The following is a 26664-nucleotide window of genomic DNA, read 5'->3' on the forward strand; positions in this document are numbered from 1 at the left end:
ATTTCAAATAAAAGCTGTTCATTTGAGCTTTCTATTCATCAAAGAATCCTGAAAAATAAAATGCGTTACAGTTTACAATATTTATATTGTATTTATTATTGTATTTACAATATTTATACAAATATTTATAACTGTTTTCACATATGCAGTATATTAGAATGATTTCTGAAGAATCATGTGACACTAAAGACTGGAGTAATGATGCTGAAAATTCTGATTTTATCGAAGGAATAAATTACATTTTAAAATATACTCACATAGAAAAATGTTATTTAAATTGTAAAATATATTTCACAATATTACCATTTTTACTGCATTTTTATTCAAATAAATGCAGCCTTTTTGAGCAGAAAAGTGTTTTTAACAATTATTAACACTGCAGCTAAAGCTTCTCAAAGACTACTGGTTTTACTTTAACTATGCCATACCTGCTTCTAAAATATTATATCTCCCACCGTAAAACGTTCATATTTGTTCCGGGAAGCCGGGGCAGAGCACCCACGCTCAAATCCTTCCAGCGGCCCCGGAGCACAAGAGCCATAAAATCCACTTTCAACACTGAAGAAAACAGCTTTGTGCAATAAACGGAAAATGAGCCGTAATGCGACTTCAAGAAGCCCATCAGAAAGCCACTGATCATTCTCAAGTCAGTGTGCTGAACTAATTTAAATGTTTAAATTCAATTTATTTAAATTAAATAGCCTCATTTAAATATTCCCGTGTTAAATTGAACGGAAAGCAAACGTCGTTTAGATGTCAGAGCTCTTCAGTATGTGATTACCCATCTACACACTCTCTATAGTGACCTCATCAGTCAAGGATCTGTTCCCTAGTGAGCCGTCAGTGCTGTCTACGTAAGGAAGTGCTTTCTGAGATGGCATCCCAACTGAAATAGAGCCTCAAAAGTAACTGATATGAAGAACACAAGACTAACAACACACTGGCATGCTGCTAAGCTAAAAAACTTGATCATCAAAGCATTAACAGACAGCATACACAACGATTGGGTAAAATTTAATTACTTTCTCATGTTGAATAAAGAAAGTCAACATTTCTCTAGGCTCTGTCTGCTATCTTGGAGGCATTTTTGCTGCCTTCAGGATCTCTTGGGAACTTCCAGCCTACAATTTTGGAAACGGGAGTTTGCTTGGCAAAAAAAAAAAAAAAAAAAAAAAAAAAAAAAGCAATGGGCAATTCCATATTTAGTTCTGTCTTTTTCCATATCTGACAAAGACAAAAAGCTTTTTAGTGCTAATTTAACAAAATGAACAGCGAAGGGAGAGAACTGTGTGTGTAATTGATGCTTTGAGTATTTTGTTATTATTGCAGTGGCACAGAAAATAAATTAGTAAACGCAGTTGTGCTGCACAGGCCTGCTGTTTCAAAATTCAATAAAATGAGTAATATTCACTGTCAAATTTAATGTTGTTATTTTTCACCAACAGTAAACCATATTTGAACAAATTAATTGCACAGTCAAAATGCACAATTACAACGTACTTTATCAGTATCAATCAGTATTGTAAATGTTACCTAAAAACTATTAAAATCAGTTTTGGTCATTTAAATAAATCTTAAATAAAATATAAATAATATTAAAAATGTAAACGATGATAAATTATAAATGCACAAAACAAAACTGGCAAAAAAGTAAACAAATTAAAAATGAAAATAAAAAAGTTAAAGGGAATTCAAAACTTTATTAAATAATATAATCATATATAACTATTTTTTTAAATTCATTTTTAATTTTTTTTAATGAAAAACTTAAAAATTAGAAATGTTGCCTTGGCAACAAACAGAAATAAAATAAGTTCTAAAACTAAAACTGAAATAATAAACTGAAGTTTCATAGAAATAGAAAATGAATAAAAAAATGATAAATTCGCAAAACAAAATTGGCAAAAAGTAAAATTAAAATTGAAAAAAAAAAAAGATAATTCAAAATATTATTAAATAATATAATAGTAATATAAGTATTTTTTAAATTTATTTTAAATTTATTTTTTAATGAAAAACTTACATTTTGAAATGTTGCCTTGGCAACAAACAGAAATAAATTAAGTTCTAAAACTAGAACTGAAATAATAAATTGAAGTTTCACAGAAATAGAAAATGAATAAATAAAATGACAAATACACAAAACAAAATTGCCAACAAGTAAACAAATTAAAATTGAAAATAAAACATTAAAAGGTCATTCAAAACATTATTAAATAATATAATGGTATATTACTATTTTTTTTAATTAATTTGTAATTAATTTTTTTATGAAAAACTTAAAAATAAGAAATGTTGCCTTGGCAACACACAGAAATAAATTTCTAAAACTAATAAATAAGTATATTATATATATATTATATATTTATATATTATATATAATATAATATAAAAGTATCTAAATAAGATGAACACAAAAATAAAATAATTTAAAATTTTAAATTACTGTTTAAATGTTTAAATTACTACATAATATAGTAGTATATAAGTAATAAAATATAAATATTAAATAGAAAACTTGAAAGAAAGTTAGAAATGCTACCTTGGCAACTAAATGAAAAAAAAAAAAAGTTAAAAAAAAATACTAAAAGTGACATTCACAAATAAAAACTACTAAAACTTAAACTAAAATTAAAAAGAAAAATAAATTAAAAACATTAATAAATAATATAATAACATAAATACACTACAATTACACTAATTCCAACAATTTTCCACAAGTCATGATTCACTGACACATTTTCAACTTCAAATCCAGACTTCCTCATCGGTAATCGTGTTATTCATGTGCACACCTCATAAATACCATCATTCACACCTGAATACGGCATGATTCATGACTCACGCGGTGCATTCTGGGACTGTCTTTTCAGCGACGGGTACAATGAAACCCCGCTTTAGAATTCAACAGAAACGAGTTATCTTACGAGACAGCACAGAGCTGCTGCCTATCTTTTGGACCAGCCTCTGCATCGGGACGCCAGAGAGGCCTAAAAATACCGTCTAGGTAGGCAGCACGCCGGCGTACGGAGCAGAGCTCAAGAGTAGACACGCTAAAAATAACAAGTGATGCATATAAATATAAAAGCGACGGAAGAGTGAGAGAACGCACGCTGGTAGGAAGGTGTCGGCCAAGAACAAAGAAAGAGAAAGAGAAGAGAGAGGGAAGACAGGAGAGGAAGTAATCACTCTGATAAAGTCATTTCTCTGCACCTCCCTCTCTCGCTCTCTCTTCTCCTCCTCTGGTTTAATTATTCAAAGTGGATTAGATCTGCGCTTCAGCTGCCCAATGCATCCCAGCGATGAATATTACATAGACGCAGAGAGAGAGAGAGAGAGAGAGAGAGGGAGGAAAGATAAAACTGGCGGATATGAACTGAGAAGAAAGGAAGAGAGCAGTGCACAAAGCCAAAAACATTGCTTGAATGTCAGCATGCCAAAACAGAGAATTGTGGGTAATGAGGTTAAAGGTGATGCCAAAGGCCATGCGACCTGTTTACAAGGTCCCTCTGGAATGCACATGCTGTAATTAGTGCTGTAGTCATGACGACTGGCGTGTTTCACCACACACACGTGATAAAACTCCTTCACTTCAGTCAGGTCGACTTTAACCGGCTGTCAGTCGTCGTCTAGTTGTTCTCCGGCTCTCAAGAAAAGAGGTCGGGAGATAAGAAAGAATCCTACACGAGGAACATCAGCGCGACGTGACAGGAAGAGTGAAAGAACAGACACCGTAAAAGCAAATCATGTGTTCAAAATGAGGCGAAGACTCTTCTCTGCCGCACCGATTCAGATCTTTTTCGACTCAAAGCCTCTAAGAGACGCCGCCGCTGATGTATTCTTGCTTTTTTACTTGAATGACGTATGAACGTTCAGCAGAGACCTGCTGAGGTGCGGAAAAGACAAACGCGTGTGCGAAATGAGGTGGGATGAGTCACATTAGGCAGGTACATAAAATCACCACTAACTTCATTACAAATGTCAACATGATTTATGTTGAACTGCATTAGATTAAAAACAAAAGTCTGACCCTCACTGATGTGAGAGACTCACGCGGTTCAAATCAAACACAAACGTCCACTAAAGTAAACTACTGTCACCTTCTGTTTAGATTTCCCATTAGACGATTATCTAGGATCAGTGTTTCCATCAGGGGGTCAAGGTTCAGCCGGTTAGCCGGGTTCAGTTAAGCCATTTTTCTCTACTGATGTTCACTTTCAAATGGCTGTGCATTCTACTATTTATACAGTTCAAGAGTAATTTGTTTTATTCAGCAGGGATGCATTAATTTGATCAAAAGTGACAGTAAAGACATTTATAATGTTGTAAAGATTTCTATTTCAAATAAATGCTGTTCTTTTGAACTTCCTATTCACTAAAGAATTCAGGAAAATAAAATGAATCACAGTTTCAACAAAAATATTTGGCAGTGCAACTGTTTTCAGCACTGATAATAATCAGAAATGTTTGTTGAGCAGCAAATCAGCATATTAGAATGATCTCTGAAGGATCATGTGATACTGAAGATGCTGAAAATTCAGCTTTGCTCACAGAAATAAAATTACATTTTTACCAGATATTCAAATAGAAAACAGTTGTTTGAAATTATAATAATATTTCACAATATTACTGTATTTTTGGTTAGGTAAATGCAGCCTTGGTGAGCAGAAGAAATAATTTATTATATTACAGTAGACTGTGTGAAATTAACTTATGCTGAGATTTATTTTAGAAATTATTGAAAAACATTTTGCACTCATAAACATCCATTTCTAGCCAAGTTAAATATTTTAGAGCTGAGCTACAGTAAAATATCTGCTAAAGAAAACTGCATGACATACAAATCATGATTTTTAAATTTCCACAAAACAAATTCTCTCATGACCGAACATGTAAAAGTTCAATAAAAAAATAAATAAAACTAAAAATTATAATATATATACGTAAGGAATATAAAAAATTATAATATATAAGGAATATAAAAAAATACTAAAAATGGCAGAGACAACTAAATTACAAAAAAAAATATTAAAAATAAAAAAATAACTAAAAAAAAAACTGATTTAAAATATTAATAAAACTATATTAGTATCTCAATGACACTAAAATAACACTGCTTTTGCATTTTTATGAGAAAATTTGAGACTGTTTGCAGAAAAAAATGCTGGACAAGAGTATTATAAATATTTACATAATTATTTTAAAATATATTTTTTTAATTATTTATTTTTTTAAATCGTTTTTAATATTTTATTAAATAATTTTTTAATAAAATATTTGAGTTTAATAATTATGTTTTTTAAAGAAATGAATACTTTTGTTCATCAAGGATACATTAAATTGTTCAAAACTGACAGTAAAGATTTATAATGATTTCTATTTCAATTCAGTGCTGTTCTTTTGAACTTTCTATTTGAATAATCCTGAAAAATAAAATACAAAAATACTGGGCAACACAACTGTTTTCAACATTGACAATAATCAGAAATGTTTCTTGAGTATATCTGCTAAAGAAAACTGACATTTCCATGACATCAACCTACAAATCATACTTTTTAAACCTCATGACTCAACATGGAAAATAAAAGCCAAATTCTCCCTGCTGAGATCATTTTAAAAACATTCATTAAAAAATATGTTTTTAATAAAACCTCTGCCTGGTGTTGTGGTAAAATATCATTTGGAGAAAAAAATATTTTCTTTTAAATAAAAATAATGCAAAATATAGTTTCAAAGCCAGTGATTTATCCTTCATTGGCAGGTAGCAAATATATTCCAGGGAATTATTTATTCTGGCAAACCTGCACGAACCAGACTCGTATGATGTTCGCATGCTGTCAGAGGACAGTTTGAGGGAAACTACAAGCAAGCGACGGCCGCCCAGCTGGCACAGAAGGACGCGGTTACACACGCCAACGCCTTTCCTTCCTGTGGCCCGCGCTTTATTTTCCACCTCTCCTCATTAGGGCTCTTCCCTGCTTCTGTCTCGCTCTCTCTCAGCCAGAGTGTGGTGAAATACATGGCGTCACATCTATAATGTAATCTCCCACGTTAGTGCCAGAACCTTCTCACTCCCCTCGTTCGCTCACACTTTCTCCCTCGCACACATCTGGAGTCTATTAGAGGAAACGAGCGCGTTTCATCTGCTCTCCTACAGGCTTTTAAAACACAGAATTATGGGAGATTCCCGGCGGACTCGCACTCAGCCAATGAGCGAGCGGATCCGTCAACACGATGGCCGGACTCTCTCGTCTTATCTCACTCCTCTTGTTCGCTCCAGTACTGCGGATCAAGTTTCTCATGAGTGAAAATCTGAGGACGGACACGCACGAGGAGGAGGAGGAGGAAGCGTGAGCGATCACGCCGGAGAGATAAACACGCTGAACCAGCCGCGATGCATCAGGTTTCCAGTGTCGCTCAGTGAAAACGAGAACAAATCAATGACATCTCAGCCAATCAGAACATACTTGATGTTTAAACTCAACGTCAAATGCAGTTTGCAACCCATTATAGTCGTGTCGTGTGATGTGCGACACTTGTAATTTGATGCACTGAAACTGGATATTAAATGAGGAGAAAATGGACGGGACTTGATTTTATTCATCAGATTTGATTGGATGAATTGAGAGGAACAGTGTTGCCAAGTCCGCGTAACTGGGCAATTTTAACGCCGTTGCCGCAGGTTGTTTCTCATGTTTGAAGCGACCCCAATAAAGTAATATTTACCGCCTGGAATGCTAATTTAACCAGAAGAACCCAGCCAATAAAACTTTTATTTTACCCCTCCGGAACGCGATTTTCACTGGGCGGGTTTGTTGTGAAAACCTGGCGACCCTGGAGAGGAACTCAACATGAAATTCAATTTGCATAGTGCAGCATGTTGTAAAGTAAACAGGACTTTATATAATATAATATATATATATATATATATATATATATATATTAATGTTAACTGAAATATAATACAACATAAAAAATTCCAGTTAGCTGCCAAAGCAATATTTCTAATTTAACTGAAATAAAAATTAATAAAATATATACAGACATATGTATATTAAAAAAAATAAAAATAAAAAAATGAGGAAGACAATTAAATTAATAAAATTGTAATTGAAAATAATAAAACTAAAAACAAAAATAAAATCTGATTTAAAATTTGAATAAAAAACTATATTAGTATCTCAACGATACTAAAAAACACCGCTTTTACATTTTCGTTGAGGCTGTTTGCAGAAAAAAATGCTGGATGATTTAAAATATTATTCATGTTTAAAATTGTTTTTAATTAATACTTTTATTCGTCAAGGACACATTAAATTGAATCCTGAAAAATAAAATGCTTTACAATTTCCACAAAATATTTGCCAGCACAACTGTTTTCAAAACTAATAATAATCTGAAATGTTTGTTGAGCAGCAAATCAGCATATTAGAATGATTTCTGAACGATCATGTGACACTGAAGACTGGAGTAATGAGGGTGAAAATTCAGCTTTGATCAAAGAAATAAATTACATTTTACAATACTATTCACAAAGAAATCAGCTATTTTAAATTATAATACTATTTCACATTTTTTACTGTATTTTTGATCAAATAAATTCAGCCTTGGTGAGCAAAAGAGACTTTTTTCAAAAACATACTGATTCCAAGCCTTTGATATTTTGGTAGTGAGTAGCAATTTCTGGATGTGTTTCTTACCTCTGACATGTTCACGAGTCCCTCCTGGAAGGAGCAGTCGTTGGCGTTCTGTGTGCACAAGTGTCTGTATTTACACCAGTGACACGGGAACGAGCCGTTCACACAAGACAAGCACCTGGAAAGATAAAGACACAGGTGAGACACAGAGAATCACCAAAACACACATTATAGAGTCAGAAAGCACAGCGCTCCACATGTGTCCTTGTGTTTTGACCTCACGTGCTCTCATTCTACCCATGAAAGCGTGTGAAATAATCTCTCATTCCCTCACAAAGATCCACTTTATTAGGTGTCTCCGGTTTAAGAAAAAAAGTGAACGCTGACAAAAGAGAGAGAGAGAGATCAAAAAGAGAGGAGGATTTCCCATTAAAACATGACCTGAGTAGATAAGAGAGAACGAAAGCAGAAATCTGTGTTGAAACAATGGTGCACAGACTTCTTAGGAAACATGTCAACTAAAACAACCTTTCACATGACTGATTTGGAAAACTACATATAAATGGAAACTCGAAATACTCAAAAGTATTAGTGAAACGGCTCGTGTTTAATTAGATTGAAGCGTCTCTCACAGACACTCTGAAAGCATCTGAGGCCTCTGACTGCAATACAAAGTCATTTGTTTCAATTATTCAGTATTAAGTCCAGCAATCTGTTTACTCAGTGACATTAATTGATGCTTTAGGACAAAGAGCTCTGACCTCATAATGGTTTCAAGCACTGGGCTTAATAGACCAATCAGCTTTTGCGTTGAGAGCAGCTGTCCAATCAGAGTTGAGAAATGATTGCCTAATGAAATCTGGTATCTTAAAGAAAGCAGCATTCACAATGCTTTTAACCTTTCTGAGGATTTAATTGCGCTCAGATAAATCAGAAAATTCGAAGTTAAAATACAACATATCTAAAAGACAAAATAAATATTTTAAAATCCATATCACTTATAATGTATATTCTTTTTTACATTTAATATAAATATAATATATAAAGGATAATACTGGCTAATAAAAAGTTTAGCATAAATCATTCACAATAGCATGCTGTCTAATTTACGAGCATTGTGAGTATTTTAACCAGCAGCACTAAAAGATTCTGCTGCATAATTGTTGCATCTCTGAGTCCCATGAGGAAACACAAGCACATGTGGTTGAGTGTGTGTGTTTGTGTGTGTGTGTTTGTGTAGGTAATGATCCCCCATCGAGGCGCCATTTGTCAGTTTGTTAATGCTGCATCTCCAGAGACGCATAATCTGCTAATCAGCATGAATAAATCCAGGGGGTGGCCATGATGGAGAACAAATGGATGCAGGTGAAACACACAACATGTCTGAGACATGCAAGTACACACATAAACAGATGAAGACTATCTGTAAATGCCACAATGCAATATTCCTTGGTCAGGGTAGATGAATGAAAACAAGACCATGAGAGACAGATGTTCATGTTTAATGTGATGTATTGTTGTGCACTGGAAATTCGTTTTTTTTTTCTTGCACTCAAAACAGAACTCTTAAACTGTATGGAAGCTTATTAAATCTGAAAAAGGTAACTGGGACTTTCACAGTTCAGACTTTTTCCAGAATTTATTTAGAATTGTATGAGATAAACTCACAATTGAGAGAAAAAAAGTCAGAATTCTGAGAGATAAACTCACAGTTGTGAAAAGAACATGAGAATTATGAAATATAAACTCACAATTGTGAGAAAAAAAAACTCAATTATGATATAAACTCGCAACTGTGAGAAAAAGTGAGAACTATGAGACAAACTCAAAATTGTGAAAAAAAAAAAAAAAAAAACTAAATTATGAGATAAACAATTGTGAGGAAAAAAGTGAAAATTATAAGAAACTCGCAATTGTACGAAAAAGCAAGAATTATAAAATAAACAGATATAAACTTGTAATTGTAGGATAAAAGCGAGAATTAAGAGAAAAAATCTGAATGAGATATAAACTCACAATTATGAGATATAAACTTACTAAATTAAGAAAAAAGCAAGAATTTTGAGATATAAACTCATAATTGTGAGAAAAAAAGCCTGAACTGTGACATATAAACTCCAATTGTGAGAAAAAAAATTAAGGACTGTAAGATATAAACTCGTAATCGTGAGAAAAAGCACGAATAAGATAAACTGGCAACTGTAAGAAAAAAAAAGCAAGAATTCTGAGATATAAACTCATAACTGTGAGAAAAAGTGAGAATTATTAGGTATAAACACAATTGTAAGAAAAAACTAAATTATGAGATAAACAATTGCGAGAAAAAAAGCAAAAATTATAAGATAAAAAAATATATAAACTCGTAATTGTAGAATAAAAATGAGAATTAAGAGAAAAAAATCTGAATTATGATATATAAACTCACAATTATGAGATATAAACTTACTAAAATAAGAAAAAAGAAAGAATTTTGAGATATAAACTCATAAGAAAAAACTCCAATTGTGAGAAAAAAAAAAAGCCTGAACTTCACAACTGTACAAATAAACTCCAACAATTGTAAGAAAAAAAAAAATATAAGCTATTATGAGATAAAACTTAAAATTAAGGAAAAAGCAAGAAGTACGAGATACAAACTTAATTGTGAGAAAAAGTGAGAATTATGGGAAACTCAGAATTGTGAAAAAAGTCTGAATTGTGAGAAAAAAGCAAGAATTATGAAATATGGGAGATAAACTTGTAATTGTAAGATAAAAGCAAGAATTATGAGAAAAAGTCAGAATTATGAAATATAAGCTCATAATTATGAGATATAAACTTATAAAATTAAGAAAAAGCAAGAATTACGAGATACAAACTCAACTGTGAGAAAAAGTGAGAATTATGGGAAACTCAGAATTGTGAAAAAAGTCTGAATTGTGAGAAAAAAGCAAGAATTATGAGACATAAACTCACAATTGTAAGAAAAAAAGTCTGAACTGTGTAATCATGCATTTCCAAAACATTTCCAGTGGATAATTTCCATAAAAATCTTCAGAAACATGGGTTGTAAAATTTGGAGCCAGAGCCTTAAAACAGTATGACATATTAAACAGACCGTACATCCGTCACTGGTTCATTTTCATTTTGCTCATTTCATAAAATATGCCATCTATCCTGACTGAAATATATTTTGTTCCAACTTGTAATTCTTTTTCCACATTTTCTTTCTCGTCCATGTTTTCCCCATCCATTACCAGTTCAATTTAAACTATGCAATCTGGTTCACTTAAAGCAGAGATTTCTTAAAATAAGTGGTAAGAAGATAATAAATGTGACCTTATTTTTCTTCCTGACCCCTGCACCAATCCCGAGAGAGGCTTTAATCCCCGTCCCGTCTGGAGTGGGGGTGATTGAGGGTGTCTCTGGTTTAAGCCCCTCACGCTGAGCTCTCTTCCCCCACAGACGGCCGATGATTTCAGGGCGTCCCTGATCAGCGATCAGCGTAAACCCCCACACGCGCTGGAGGAGCGGAAATCTAACACTCGCTCTCTCGTCGGGACGGTCATTTCCTTCATTCACATTCATTAAGATGCTGGGCTCTTCTAAAGCCTCCTACAAAAAGGACACCGAACACCTCCGACAGCCCTCATCACGGGCAAACTCCATTTGGGTGAATCTCACAAAAAAGCGGCCAGGTCATATTTCTCCTCAAAAAGAAAGGAGATAAGAAACGGTATTGAAGCATGCGTTTTTAAACCATAAAGATGCTTTGCATTGTGATTGATTATTTACACAAAAATTAAGCACTTTTTTTCCAAATTCTCATTATCATAATGCAAATTAAGCACAATTTTACCCAAATTCTCATTATGATGATGCAAAATGTAACTTTTGAGTTTTGTATATATATATATTTTTTAACATTTTTTAACAACTATATTTATTTGTATATTTATTTGAAGAAAGAATACTTATTTGTCAAATGACAATACAATCTAAATTATTTATTTATTACATTTTATACACACATGTATATAAACACAAATAAATGAATACCATCATTTTCAATGATGATTCTCAACTGTGACTATGAAACATAATTTTTAAAAAAAAAATAGTTATATTTATTTTAGTGCTGTCAAACGATTAATTGCGATTAATCGCATCCAAAAACAGAAGCTTTTGTTTACATAATGTGTGTGTGTGTGTGTACTGTGTATATTTATTATGTATATTTAATATAATATACACACATGCATGTATATTTTAAAAAATGTTATATTTGTATATTAAAAATATTTATATAATATCAATTATATTAATATAAATGTATACATAGAACTAAATGTAAATATTTTCTACATATATACTGTATGTGTGTGTATTTATATATACATAATAAATATACACAGTATACACAAATGTTATGCAAAAAAAAAAAAAACGTTTATTTTGGATGCAATTAATCATGATTAATCGTTTGACAGCACTAATTTATTTGTAACAAAGTAATTATTTTTCAAAGGACAATATTAATAATAATAATAATTTATGTTTTCCACACACGTGTGTGATTATGAACACTAATAAATAAATTTATATCATTTATTTATATCAAATTATTTTTTATATAAATCAGCTAAAAATAAAGGTAGCACAAAAACTATTGCCTATCATACATTTTGAATGATATTCATTAAAAAAAAAATTATACATATATATAATTTTTATTTCATTTTTTTTTTTTTTTTACATTACATTAATTAAAAAGAAATGCATTAAGATTTTTTTTTTTTTGACAGAAAATACAGTATGTAACAAATACATTTGAGGGGAGGAAAGTAATATTTTTAACTCTTATGAAAATATTGCAAAAAATAAAAATAAATAAATAAATAACAATAATAATAAGAAGCCTCAAAAACAGCCTAATTTCTTTCTTTTAATTTTAAGATGCAATATGACCTGGAAATGTTCTTGACAGGTTTTGTGAAATTCACACACAATTTCTCTTGCTTTATTTCTTTCTCGTCTATACAAAGCTTCAACGATATCCATAATAACGCTATATTATCCAAAATACAGTCCTCTAAATTGCAGTTGTGCTTTTAGAGATGTGGCCACGCTGAATAAAGAAGCATGTGATTATCCAATTACGATAATACTCATATGTAGTGTGTATTTTTCAAGCACCCATGCTGGTCTTATCAGAGAAGAGCAGTGTGACCTAGTTTTAAAGCTCACTGCCGATAGTGTGTGTGTGTGTGTATGGGAAAGTATTGTGTATCTGAGATGCTGTTACTCTGAGAGGTGTGTATGTGTGTGTTATATCTCTGGAGACAGCTTTGGGCTCATCTGTCCTGCAATAAGACACTACACAGACCTCCCTAAAGAGTCCGGACCCATCTGGAGCGTCTTAGAAGCACACATGACACACAAATTCATTGAGATGTTCAGCTGGGGGTCCCGCTATCTGCAGGACTCTAACCACAGTCTGTTTTCAAGAGAATAACTGTCAATCAACACGCCACCGGTTGCCATGGCAACAGAAATATGACCCCACCCCCTGAGTGGAGAGGAGCTTGTGGGTAAAACGAGAAGAGCACAGATAAAGAGAGAGAGAGAGAGAGAGAGAGAGAGAGAGACTCACGATCTGTGGATGCTGCAGTTGTAGAAGGTGAAATCCACACTGGCAAATTTCTGCCCCGTTTCCCTCGATTTGAGATAGAGCTTCACCACATGAGTGTCTCCTTCAGAGGGATAAATAAAATAAAAAGAGGTTAGTAACATTTCTGCCTTTTGATGAAGAAGTGCAGAACCAGCTGCTATCAAAACACTCGTGTTTAAGGAGTATTTCCACTTAACCGTGGTAAAATCACTGAACCCTTGAGTGGCTTGTTGCTTTTATAACACCACAAACAATGCAGTGCATTAGTGTGCTTGTGCATTAATACAGTTGTGTTTAGACACAGTTTTATGTTTATCTACATCTTCATATCTACATAAAATGGTTTTGAATGTGGCAAATTTTAGATGCTTCTACTATAAGAATGTATTTAAGACAGTATGGCAGTATTGGACATACAGCATCATACAACTGTGTTTTTTGACATACACTGATTATGTTTGCATGCAATCATTAGTATTTAAGATTAAAATGCCCTAAAATACATTGTTCTAGATTCATACTTTTAATTTTTTTTCAGCCCAACATTTATTGTCATTTCAACAACTAATTTTCATTTATTTTGTATTGTTTTTTCCCTATATTTCCTATTTTAATTTAAGATAAAGTTTTAGTAATTTTATTTTATTTTTTTGTATTTATTTATTTTTTGTATAAATATCAGTTATGAATGTCTATAGTTTTTAATAATTTAAAAATAGTTTTAGTTATTTTGACACCGATTGTGCTTGCATGTAATCATTAGTATTTAACAAGATTAAAATGCCCAAAAATACATTGTTTTAGATTCATACTTTAAAAAAAAAAAAATAAATTCAACCCAACATTTACTGTCATTTTTCAACAACTAATTTTATTTATTTTTTATTGTTTTTTCCCTATATTTCCCATTTTAATTTTAGATAAAGTTTAAGTAATTTTGTTTTGTGGTGTTGTATTTTCTTTATAAATATAAATGATTAATGTCTCTATATAGTTTTTATTCATTTTAAAATAGTTTTAGTTATTTTATCAAGTTAAACTAAATAAATGAGAAATGTTTGCTTTGGCAACTGGCTGACAAACGTTATTAAATATTTATTTAATTTCAGTTAATGTTTTATAAGTAACAAAAACGTTTAATACGATTTTAGTTTAAATTTACAATAATCTTAAGGAACCTTCAGCATATTAATTTTTACTAACTTTGATTTGAGGCTCTAAAAAGTAGTGGTTTTTCTCTTTTCACAAAATGTTTGTTTTTGTGCTGATTCTTATGCTCAGACAATAAAAAGCATGAAACATCAATGGCAAACAGCTTTGATAAAGCATTTCAATTATACAGAAACTAGACGTCATTTTCACAGAATGCGTATTTTTCAAAACAATTAATGCAATCAAACATCACAAAAGCCACTCAGTTTCAGTATCTTTCCTTAATGCAACTGGATCTGCATGAACTGCTTCTCAATCCCCAATCCTATTTGGGTCACAATAATCCCTAAAACTACTGTATACAGGACAGATATGATGTGAATTGTAATGTAGCCTATGATCTGAAAACAAAGCACTGACTGAATCTCTGGAACAGACTGATGCTGTTTTTATATAACAATCACATACTGATGTTACTCAAGATCTTCAAGACTTCTTCTACAAAGCCTCTAGAGAGTGTTAGCGTGTATGATCTTGTAGTGTGCGTTTACTGACTCTGCTGGCGTGTGATGGGGACGAGCTCTTTAGCTGACGGCGAGAGGCAGTAGATCCGCGATCCGTGTATCGTTCCCTCGGTCTCGGTGTAATCCTCGAAGGAACAGTCCACCCCTGCGGAAAGATCCGGGACGTTGCGGGCCTGGAGGACCAGCTGGCAGATCAATGGAGGAAACAGATAAAGTGAAAAAGCTTGGCCCACGTCCCCATAATTCATCTGCTGCGACACTGAAGGAGGCTTGTTTTTAAAATACACTCTACACGACATCTGCTGCTCCATATTGCTGAGTGTCTGCTAGCGCCCCATATACCGCACCACTCCTCAACATCTATGGAGAAGCGACAGATATGCAACGCTGTGCATGTCATATCTGCTCTAGTTCACACACACACAAACAGACACACACCTGGACTTCGGCCATGGTGACGGAGATGTTGTTGGGCTGGACCGTCAGCTCCACACACTGATCCACTCTGGAGGCGAATCTCTGGGGCTCGTCTGCTCTCTCGCAGCGATCGCGGCGAGAACAGCTGAGGACAGACAGGAAATAAACTTACGTTTCTACAAAAGTTCCACCCTTGAGTGACTCAGAGTATTTAGAAATTAATATAATCAAGAATGAAAGAAAGTCAGCGTAAATTGAAGGACTGTGCTCCAGTGAAGTACTTTACGTTGTCATTAAAGCTGCTTATGGGCTAAACATTCATTTTCTCCACAGGGATTTCAGAGACATTCTTCAACAAAGAGTTTCAAGCCATGGACCAAACTGACCAACTCCCTGATGAATCATAAATAAAAATGGAATTTTAAGCAAAAAAGCATATGAACCTAAGATACCGTGAACTTACCGGATGGTAGAATTCATTCATTGACTACAAAGTATAATAAGTAAGAAAAATGAATCTTTGTTAACATTACTTTATGAAAGTTCAGCTGTTCGTTGCTCATTAATATTAACAGATACAACTTTTGTTTTTAACAATATATGTTGAAATTAACATGAATAAATAAATCAATCAAGATTAATGATTAATAAATGCTTAAAAGATTAATAAACACTTTATTAATTTTTTTATTGTATTTTTTATTCTTAGTCCATATAGTTAACTTATGTTGACAACTGAAACTAGGAAAGTGTCTGATCGAAAAAGTAAGAAAACAAAATTATTATTATTTTGTATAATTATACAAAACTCAAAATTTTGATGTTGCATTATGATAAAAAATTGGGGGAAAATCTCCATAATTGTCATGAAATGAAATCTTAATGTTGGAAAACTATACAAACAGTTACTATAAAATATAAGTATGCAATATATTTTAAGATCATTACAAAATACGCATGTATAACCTCTTAAGGCCCAAACTGTTTTTTTACATGCATTTTTTATTTCTCTTTGCTATTTGGGCTTATTGGAACCTAATTAGAATAAAACCTAAGTATCATCTTTTGATATGATGTACTTTTAGAGAAAAATAATGTCCATATATGTGGATTCATGGTCCGAATTTCCACAAAACACAATGAAGTCACCTTTGTGTAACAGAATGAAAAACTCTTTATTTCTGCCTTGAACACAGCAGTTTTTTTTCCTGACTGTTTTTAATGCATTAATAACACATGCACACATATTTTTTGAACATGTTTTGACTATCAGAGAGTAAAAACAACATTTTTGCCCATTTTGGACAGTTAAAAATAGTGTTTGGGACATTTGATATGCTGCAAAACAGTTGCAGGATGACACTGTATGTCTGTAACAAAATATAAAACATTCAAAACATTTTAAATAGCCACTCTTGCATTAGGCTACTAATGTGTTTTGAACATCATAGTGAAAAAAAGTAGCTCATGTGACATTTTGCATTGGTCTCCATCAATTAACTCAAGTAGCTCCAATGCTCTTTGCAAAGAAAAACGCTCTGGAAATAAAAACATGAAATTAATTTGTATTTGATTTTATCATTTATGTATGTAGGTTTGCATTATTTATTCCAATGGGATAATATGCAAGCTAATTTACATTTGCACATTTTTACTAGCATATTACTTTTTTACTAACATTTTCAACCCAACTAATTTAAGTATGTATGTATGTATTTAGTGATTTAATTGTTATTTATTTTATTGGGACCATGTACAGCTTTTTAGCTGCATCAGAGCTAGCTTTTTTCCCATTTTACATGTGTGCATGTTTACTAGCATATTAGCTGTTTCGAGGAGCATCAGTCCATAAGTACACATACGTGTACTTCGTGTTTAGAGACCTACAAAGATGCTAGTTTTACACTTTTTTTTTCAAATTTGCATGTCATGACAAATATACAAGGCTTTTATATATATCTAAATCAGAATAAGCCATGAAATATGACAGAACTTATTACCTGGTCGACGTTTGTGTATGGCGCTACCGCTTGAATCTTCCCTTGTGTTCGCCACCATTTTGAATTTTGACCGTAGTGTGTTATAAACTTCTGACACCACCAGATGGCAGTGTAAGTACCCCCATACGTGTCCATAACGCCACCAATTCAGCAGTGAATACAATTGTGGACATAAGAGCTAAAATGTGCTGTCCACGTATGTGGCCACTAAGCCCTAGGAGGATAATCTTATAAACATTTAATACAAAAATAAATATAATTATGTTATTAATATAAATTAATTAGGGCTGTCAAACGATTAATTGCAATGAATTGCATACAAAATAAAAGTTTGAGTTTGCCTGATATATGTGTGTGTACTGTGTAATTATTATGTATATATAAATACACACAAATTAATGTATATATTTAAGAGAAATCTGTTGTTTATGTACAAAATATTTTTATTTCTATATATTAGAAATTATATTACAATTATAATAAATACATACACTCTTAAATATATACATGAATATGTTTGTATTTATATACACATAATAATTACACACAGTACACACACACACTAGGTAAACTCAAACGTTTATTTTGTATGCGATTAATCGTGAATAATTGTTTAACAACAATATATATATATATATATATATTTTTTTTTTTTAATTGATCAGTTGATTTTAACTAGTGCTAGGCCATGATTAATCATGATTAATTACATCCAAATTTTTTTTTTTTTTTTTTACACAATATATGTGTGTGTACTGTGTATATTTATTATGTATATACAAAGACACACATACAGTATGTATTTTGAAAATATTTCCAAGTATTTACATGCATATATTTATATTCATATAATTTATATATAATGAATGTGTGTGTATTTATATATACATAATAAATATTCACAGTACACATTTTATGTACACAAAAAATGTTTATCTTGCATGCACTTAATTGCGCATGCAAATTAAAAATTGCTCTGCACTAATTTTAACACATTACCTTTTGGGAACAATTCTTAATACTAACTAGTCACTTATTAGTACTAGCATACTGGCTGTTTATTAGTACTTATAAAGCACATATTAATGCCTTATTCTGCATGACGATATTCTAGATCCCTTAATACAACCCCATACCTAAACTTAAAAACTGACTGCCTTACTAACTATTAATAAGCAGCAAATCAGGAGTTCATTGAGGCAGGAGTCGCAGTTTATAGCGAGAACTGGACCTTAAAATAAAGTGCGACCTTAGTTATTTATTTAGGAGATATTTGGTTATTTGGAATGCTGTAAGGAAGTGGACGAACCCTATTTTTCTTCTATTATGACGTTGATGATGAGGAGTTCAGTTCTTCACTGGGAATTTAAAACTAAACGATGCTGAAATCACATCAACGTCTTCAGACGCATAAAGTCATCACTTTGCGACCTCAGTGTTTGGTCTTACAGTTTATGTTATTGTTAAAAATAATTCTCTCACTACGAAGAAAATGAATGGGATTTTCAGCATCTGGAAGCTGACTTGTGCGCTCCTCTGGCATGTAATGTGGACGTAACATGGGAAAACTATTTAAACCGCTTGCAAAGCTGCTGCTTTGTGGGTGAAACTGTGGTAAACTTATGCCACAGGACTATTTGCTGCTAATGTTTGCCAGAAGGTTTAGCAGAACATAATATTTTTACACAGGACAGTTGAGACGCCGATGCTCGTGTTTGCGTTTCTATACGGCGCTCTCTGGAACGTGAGCCGAGCGTTTAGACATGAACAGACTTCACAGATCCCTGAAGGGCAAATGCAGACATCTAAAGATAAAGATGACATCTCAGTCTCCAGGGACTAAAACCGAATGTGACTGTTATTGCGGCAGAGAGGATGATGGGAGTCTTTTCTGGCTTTTAATTATTTTTTAACCACAGTTCAGTCTCGGCTGAAATCCTGCTAATGTTCCTCCCGTGAGTGAGATCAGAGGAGCCTCAATGACCCGTTTATGTGAATCATAATGAATATTTCTACAATGTCTTTATTCTGCAGCCTGAGGAAGAGTTTGATGAGCTGATGAACTGCCAAAACACAGTAGATGGTGGTAAACCACACGCAAACACAGACGCTCAGAAATCAAGTCTAGGATGATAAATTTAACCTCGTAAAGCCTAACACATGAAATTATAGTCAGACTTTTTATTTATTATTTTATTTTTTTAATTGAAGAGTTTATTGAACTTTTAGAGTTTGTATTTATTTATTATTATGAATATTATTAGTTTTTATTTATTTTTTTGAAGCATCATATTTGATCCATTAGGATTTTATGGCTCATATAGTCTGATAAAGTGGGAATATAGTGGGGAAGAAAAAACTTTTTTTTTATATTTGAAATTTTACTCAGAGACTTTAACAAAACTGAACAAAAATATGCAATTTGGTGCAAATTTTGATATTTTTATGGACACAAAATTAAGATGAAATTTTGATGCTTGTAATGTAAATCAATGAGCTCTTTATAACAGTATAGCAGATACTTAAAATGATAAAAATATCAGTAATCACTCAATATCTTCAATAATACGTGACCCTGGACCACAAAACCAGTCATGCGTAGTCATGGGTCAATGGGTCAAAAACTGTTTTTTTCTTTTATGCCAAAAATCATTGGGATATTAAGTAAAGATTTTGTACATTTCCTACCGAAAATATATCAAAACTTAATTTTTGATTAGTAATATGCATTGCTAAGAACTTAAGTTGGACAACTTTAAAGGAGAAGTCCACTTCCAGAACAAAAATGTACAGATAAATGTACTCACCCCCTTGTCATCCAAGATGTCTTTTTTCAGTCGATAAGAAATTATTTTTCTGGAGTAAAACATTCCTGAATTTTTCTCCATATAGTGGAGTTCAATGGTGCCCCCAAGTTTGAACTTCCAAAATACAGTTTAAATGTAATTAATTTTTTAAACAAATAGACAATTTCTTTACTTTTTAACCTCAAATGCTCGTCTTGTCTCGTCTCTGCGATGCACATGCGTAGTCTCTGTAATCCGGGTCACTACAGTTAGGGTATGTCGAAAAACTCCCGTCTCGTTTTCTTCTTCAATCTTTTTTTTGTAAAGGGCGGTCTTTTTTGCATGTTCACTTTGTAAACACTGAGTTGGTACTTCTACAGCGATGTAGGATGATTTTGAAGTTGGGAAAGAAAACGAGATGGGAGTTTTGTGCCATACCCAAACTGTATTGACCATATTGAACCAGAAAAAAACAGTTTGCGCAGACTTAGACAAGACAAGCGTTTGAGGTTAAAAAGTATACAAATTGTCAATTTGTTTTGAAAATGACCAATCGTTTTGCTAGATAAGATTTTTCCTCGGCTGGGATCGTTTAGAGCCATTTGAAGCTGCATTTAAACTACATTTTGGAAGTTCAAACTTGGAGGCACCACTGAACTCCACTATATGGAGAAAAATTCAGAAATGTTTTACTCAAAAAACAATTTATCATCAACTGAAGAAAGAAAGACATGATTATCTTCGATGACAAGGGGGCGAGTACATTATCTGTAAATTTTTGTTCTGAAAGTGGAATTCTCCTTTAAAGGTGATTCTCTCAATATTTTGATTTTTTTGCACCCTCAGATTCCAGATTTTCAAATAGTTGCATTTCGGCCAAATATTGTCCAATCCTGACAAACCATACATCAATGGAAAGCTTATTTATTCAGCTTTCAGATGATGATTAAAAATGTAATACATAATTCAATGTAATTCAATGATGATTGAGAGATGAATAAATAAATGTTCCTCAAAAACCTGATGATTATATTTGATGGTGAAAGTTCTAAAAAAAAACAAAAAAAAAAACAACACATGATGTAAAGTGAAGTAAAGTGAAGCTGCTTCAGTCCAGTAAGTGTTCGTTCTGAAATATTACTAAAAATGTCACAGTTATTCTTACATTTGCTTCATAAAAATCAGTAAAGATTTGACAGCAAAAAGACACATGAAGCACGAGCTGAAGGTGGACGTTTGTACAATTACACTAAAAGGCCTTTTACTTGATAAAAAAAGCATAAAATATCCATCAAACGACAAAAGGCATGGAGTAGACTGTGTATGACAGGCGAACAGCAAAGTTTGATTAGGCAGATCATTTTGAGGCCTTAGAAATTTGTCAAATGTGACCCTGGACCACAAAACCAGTCATAAGGGTCACTTTTTTTTTAAAATTGAGATTTATACATCATCTGAAAGCTGAATAAACAGGGTTTCCATTGATGTATAGGATAGAACAATATTTGGCTGAGATACAACTATTTGAAAATCTGTTTCACGTCTGACAAATTGCATCCAAAGTTGCATCCACTGGTTATAGGAAATCTATGTTATGAAGGTATCTGTACATGTGTTGTGTGTGTGTGAGTTTGCTTACATGTTGTGAAGGACACACCAGCCGCAGTGAGGGTCTCTGGAGCTCAGACATTCAGAGCAGCTGCTGTACTGAGAGCAGCGCTCCACCGGCACACGCGTCACCTGCACAAACACACACAGTCGGTCAGAGAAACACTGCAGTCATACAGCACATCTGCGGGCAAATCAAGAGACGCTTCAGGCCAGAGACGAGCGCTGGAGTGTGTGAAACACCTTTGCTGCTGACTGCATGTGTACATGTGTGTGCGGTACAGGTGTGTGTGTGGATATGGAAAGCACAGAATCAGCTTATCACACGCTGCGCCATCTGACAGTTACCACGGAGATCAGCGTTTGATTGACAGGAGCCCTGAAGCCCTCCTGCTGGAAACAGAATAACAGCAGTGTGTGTGTGTGTGTGTGTGTGTGTGTGTGTGTGTGGAGGAGGAGGAGGAAGCAGAGGAGAGAGATGGAAGGAAGGAAAGAGGGAAGGACACAAGAAAGAATAGAAAAAAGTAAGAATGCTAAAAAAAATAAAGTTAAACAGTGAAGAAAGAAAAATAAAGAAAGAGATTAAACTATTTCAAATCAAAAACATTTGAAATGTAAACATTTGGAAAAAAAATTAAAAATGTGAAATTTGAAAAAGTGTAAAAAAATAAAAGAAATTATACTATGAAAGCACAAAAACTTACAAAACTGTGTGAATAAAAGTATGAAATAGAATAACAAAGGGAAACAATGAACAGAAGTACAAAAAGCATATTGAAGAATATATGAACAAAAAGTTCCTAGAAAATTATATAGAAAATAATAAAAAAATAAAAGTATGAAAGAAAGAAATAACTGTAAAATGTAAAAAAATATATTTAAAACATGTAATAACTGTTTTAGATGACAAATGAAAAAAAGAGCGAAAAAGAGGGAAGTAAAAAAAATAAATAAATAATGAAATGATAATAATAAACTTTATTTTCTATAGTGCCTTTAAATGTTACTTCTCCAAGCGCATTACATAAACAAAAAAAACATTAAAATACACTATATACAAATTATAAAATAAGCAAAAAAAGGAAACATGCAATCGCTTAAAAATAAAATAATATAAAATTAATATAAAAATTCAAGTAAAAGCTACCCTAAAGAAATGAGTTTTAAGGCGAGATTTAAACCTATTAAGAGATTTCGCTTGCCTTATTTCAATAGGAAGGAAGTTCCATAGTTTTGAAGCCAGAGAAGAAAAGCCCCGTCACCCATCGATTTAAAACGGGTTGACGGAACAGATAACAAACCGGAATCAAAAGAGCGAAGGTCATGCCTTGGGGTATATGGAGTTAAAAGCTCTGACAAATATTGGGGTGCCAAACCATGAACAGCTTTGTAAGCAAGCAAGCATCAGAATTTTAAAATCAACCCTAAACCTAACAGGAAGCCAGTGCAAAGACTCAAAGACAGGAGTGATATGATCTTTTATCCGTGTTCTAGTTAGGATTCTAGCAGCAGAATTTTAAACAACCTGCAATTTTTTTAAGGTAGCTTTTGATACCCCAGCCAACAATTGCAGTAGTCAGTTCGGGAAAAAACAAAGGTGTTTATCAACTTCTCAGCAACAGGGAAAGACAGCATTGGATGTAATCTGGCAATATTTTTAAGTTGGAAGAAAGATGTTTTAACAATATTCTGAACATGAGGCTCAAATGTTAGATTAGAATCAAATATCACCCCAAGAATTTTTAATTTTGTCCAATATTCCGTGTTAGAATCATCAACAGTATGTAGCATGGCAAAACTAAAGTATGAGAGTAAAACAACTGGCAAACTGGCAAAGTTCATCAGTTCATGTGTGTCGGATGATAATAACTGTATCATGTTACTTCTGAAGGCAAATATAAACTCAGAATGCATGATGGGAAATACCAGCCTATAAATCCACCCTAACAACACCACCACACACACACACACACAGTCAGTCAGGTGTGAGGGGTCGTTCACTGAGGACTATCAGTTTACAGAGTGAGAAACAGTGATGGAGGGATGAAGACGAGCAGAGAGGAAGAACAGATGGTGAGATGGTGAAGATGATGGGGTCAGATGTGTGTGTGTGTGTGTTTAGGGCACATGAGCTGCTCTGTGAAACAAGTTGACCATATGCAGCCTGTCAGAGTGTGTGTGTGTGTGTGTGTGTTGAAAATATCCAGCAAGAAAGAACAAAGAAAATGAACAAGCAATAAGGCAACACCGTTTGAAGCAAGTTCAATATTAATTTGTCATTTTAATACATGGTGAAACTCATCATGTAACACACACACGCTCATGAGCAGCCGCCAGCGCCGTTCATCTGATATTCAGCGTGTTAAACTGCAGCCTGCAGCCAGAACAGACGCAAATGAATTCAAGATAAATGACACACACACCACAACAACACCTGATGATAGTGTATGTTAAAACACTCACACACACACATTCAGATAGATGAGGAAAAACTCAGTGCCTCAGGCTTCATATGTCAATCAAATGTGTGCCGCGATGATGCTGCACGTGTGTAACATGAACAACAAGCAAACGGGTGATCTCTATATCAACTTTATATCTCAGACAACAGTTTTGGGAAAAGTTACAATGTTGCGTTACTCCCTTACTCCCTTAAAAAGTAACTGTTATTTAGTTACTTTTTATGGAAAGTAATGCGATAGGTTACTTTTGCGTTACTTTTATAATCTGGGCAGGGTTTGCTTGTTTGTTTTTAATATAAAAAGTTCTCTTGCAAATGTAAAAGCCTTTCCACACCAAAAGCCTCAGGCTGAAGGAAAAATAAATTCATATCTGTACAGCAGAATGCAGAAAAAGAAACATCAGCACTCTTTAGCAATAAAATGATGAACATGTTAGTTTATCTTGAGTCATTTTTGCTTATTAGTATGGTTGAATTGGATCATCGAAGGTCAGCAGCAAAGACACTGGTTAAGAAAATTGGATTAAATACATAAAAGATATTTGTATTATTTATTTATTGCAGATTTGTGTCATATTCTGAGTTGCATTCCACTGTTTTTATTCATTTCGAGGAATACTGAATCTGTTTTGTGAGTGAGATGAATTAATGCATGTTCGCTTTTATTCTAGAACTAAAGTAACATCTTACTCCCAATTTCTCTCAATATGGGGACAGGACAACTTTCAATCAATAAATGGGGGGAAAAAATAACTGGCGTTACTTATTTAAAAAGGTAACTTAAAAGTAGATTAACAAGTAATCCATTACTTTACTTGTTACTTGGGAAAAGTAATCTGATTACGTAACTCGCATTACTTGCAAGTTGTTACCCCTAACACTATCAGACAAAAACTCAGTTATCAGGTGATGTGGGAAAATGATTGCATTAGTGTTTTTTAGTCTTTTTCACTTCAAAGGTTTTCAACATAAAATATACAAAATATATTATATATTTAGAAATAGGCATGAATAAATACACACTCACACACACTGCTGTCAAAAAGAGTGCTTTGAAGTGGCAGTGAGATATTTCTGCTTTACTTGCATCACCAAACAGAAGTGCATTAATGACTTTTAAAATGAGTTTCAATATCTCAAACACTACCTCCACTTCTCATTGGTCAGTTAAACCGATAGCCCCGCCCCAAGCTCACATGATTGGTTGAGTCAGGCATGTGCAAATGCATGTGTGTGGTTCAGTCAGATCATTTATAATCATTCAAAATATAATATATATTTGGAAATAGGCATGAATAAATACATGCTCTCACACACTGCTGTTCATAACACTTATTCATCAAGGATGCATTGTTCAAAAGTGACAGTAAAGACATTTATAATGTTACAAAATATTTCTATTTCAAATAAATGCTGTTCTTTTGAACTTTCAATGTATCAAAGAATCCTGGAAAATATAATGCATCGTCAAATGTTTTCAACAATCATAATAATTAGAAATGTTCCTTAAGCAGCAAATCAGCATACTAAAATTATTTCTGAAGGATCATGTGATACTGAAGACTGGAGTAATGATGCTGAAAATTCAGCTTTGATCAAATATATTCATTTTACATTTTACAATGTATTCACATAGAAAACGGGTATTTGAAATTGTAATAATATTTCACAATATTACTGCCTTAACTGTAATTTTGATCAAACAAATGCAGCCTTGGTGAGCAGAAGACTTATGTAAAAATAAAAAAAATAAAAAAATAAAAAATAAAATAAAATAAACATGAACAAAAATATTTTATTTTTATAAAAAAATAACTATATAATAAATAGTATATTGTATTGACACTTTTGATTCATTTTCAATGCTTCATGGGAGGAGTATGTTGTTCTGTCACAAAGAAACGTAAGTGCATTTCAAATACTTTTAGGTGTCATTGTATAAAATGTTAATGATTTGTTTGTTTGTTTTTGTAAATCCTGTATCTTGATTAGTTTAATTGGTCCATTTAAACTAACATTGATCCAGTGTGAAAGCTAAATGCGTCCATCTGCCACATGAACACTAGAAGAACGTGTGCTGTGTGAACGGCCGCTAATGCAGAAACAAGAGAAAACTTTCTCTCTCTCTTCCATTACTGTCAGTGTGTTGTAGTAAAAACATCTCAACCAATCAAGAGGCTTTTAATACAGACTCTACACACACAGGCGATCAATACTGAACCACACATACACACACAGCTGAAGTTCTTAATTGCAGTAAGACTGGATGATTCACTCGCTGCTGATATGAAGGATTATAGGCTTAACTTCGCTCCAGATGATCAATGATTTGATTAGACCGAACAAAAAGGTTAAGACTTTAAAACACACGAGCTTAAACACACGCACTCCTGTGCGTCCATGTGATAACCTCCATCACAGCGCTTCTT

At 33.0% G+C, this 26664-nt stretch overlaps 1 protein-coding gene across 1 annotated transcript in view; it reads right to left on the reverse strand.

The window, feature by feature from the left end:
• The window catches only part of plxna1b (plexin A1b), a 142251-nt gene that overhangs the window by 49662 nt on the left and 65925 nt on the right, over positions 1-26664 (reverse strand). Inside the window, exons 5-9 of the mRNA XM_051112164.1 lie at positions 21806-21906; positions 15402-15525; positions 14995-15148; positions 13270-13369; positions 7701-7815 (exon numbers count right to left, since the gene is read on the reverse strand). Of these exons, the coding sequence (XP_050968121.1) occupies positions 7701-7815; positions 13270-13369; positions 14995-15148; positions 15402-15525; positions 21806-21906 (594 nt within the window). The remainder of the gene's footprint in view (positions 1-7700; positions 7816-13269; positions 13370-14994; positions 15149-15401; positions 15526-21805; positions 21907-26664) is intronic.

Source organism: Labeo rohita, chromosome 6, assembly GCF_022985175.1.
Source record: "Labeo rohita strain BAU-BD-2019 chromosome 6, IGBB_LRoh.1.0, whole genome shotgun sequence".
Taxonomy (NCBI): Eukaryota; Metazoa; Chordata; class Actinopteri; order Cypriniformes; family Cyprinidae; genus Labeo; species Labeo rohita.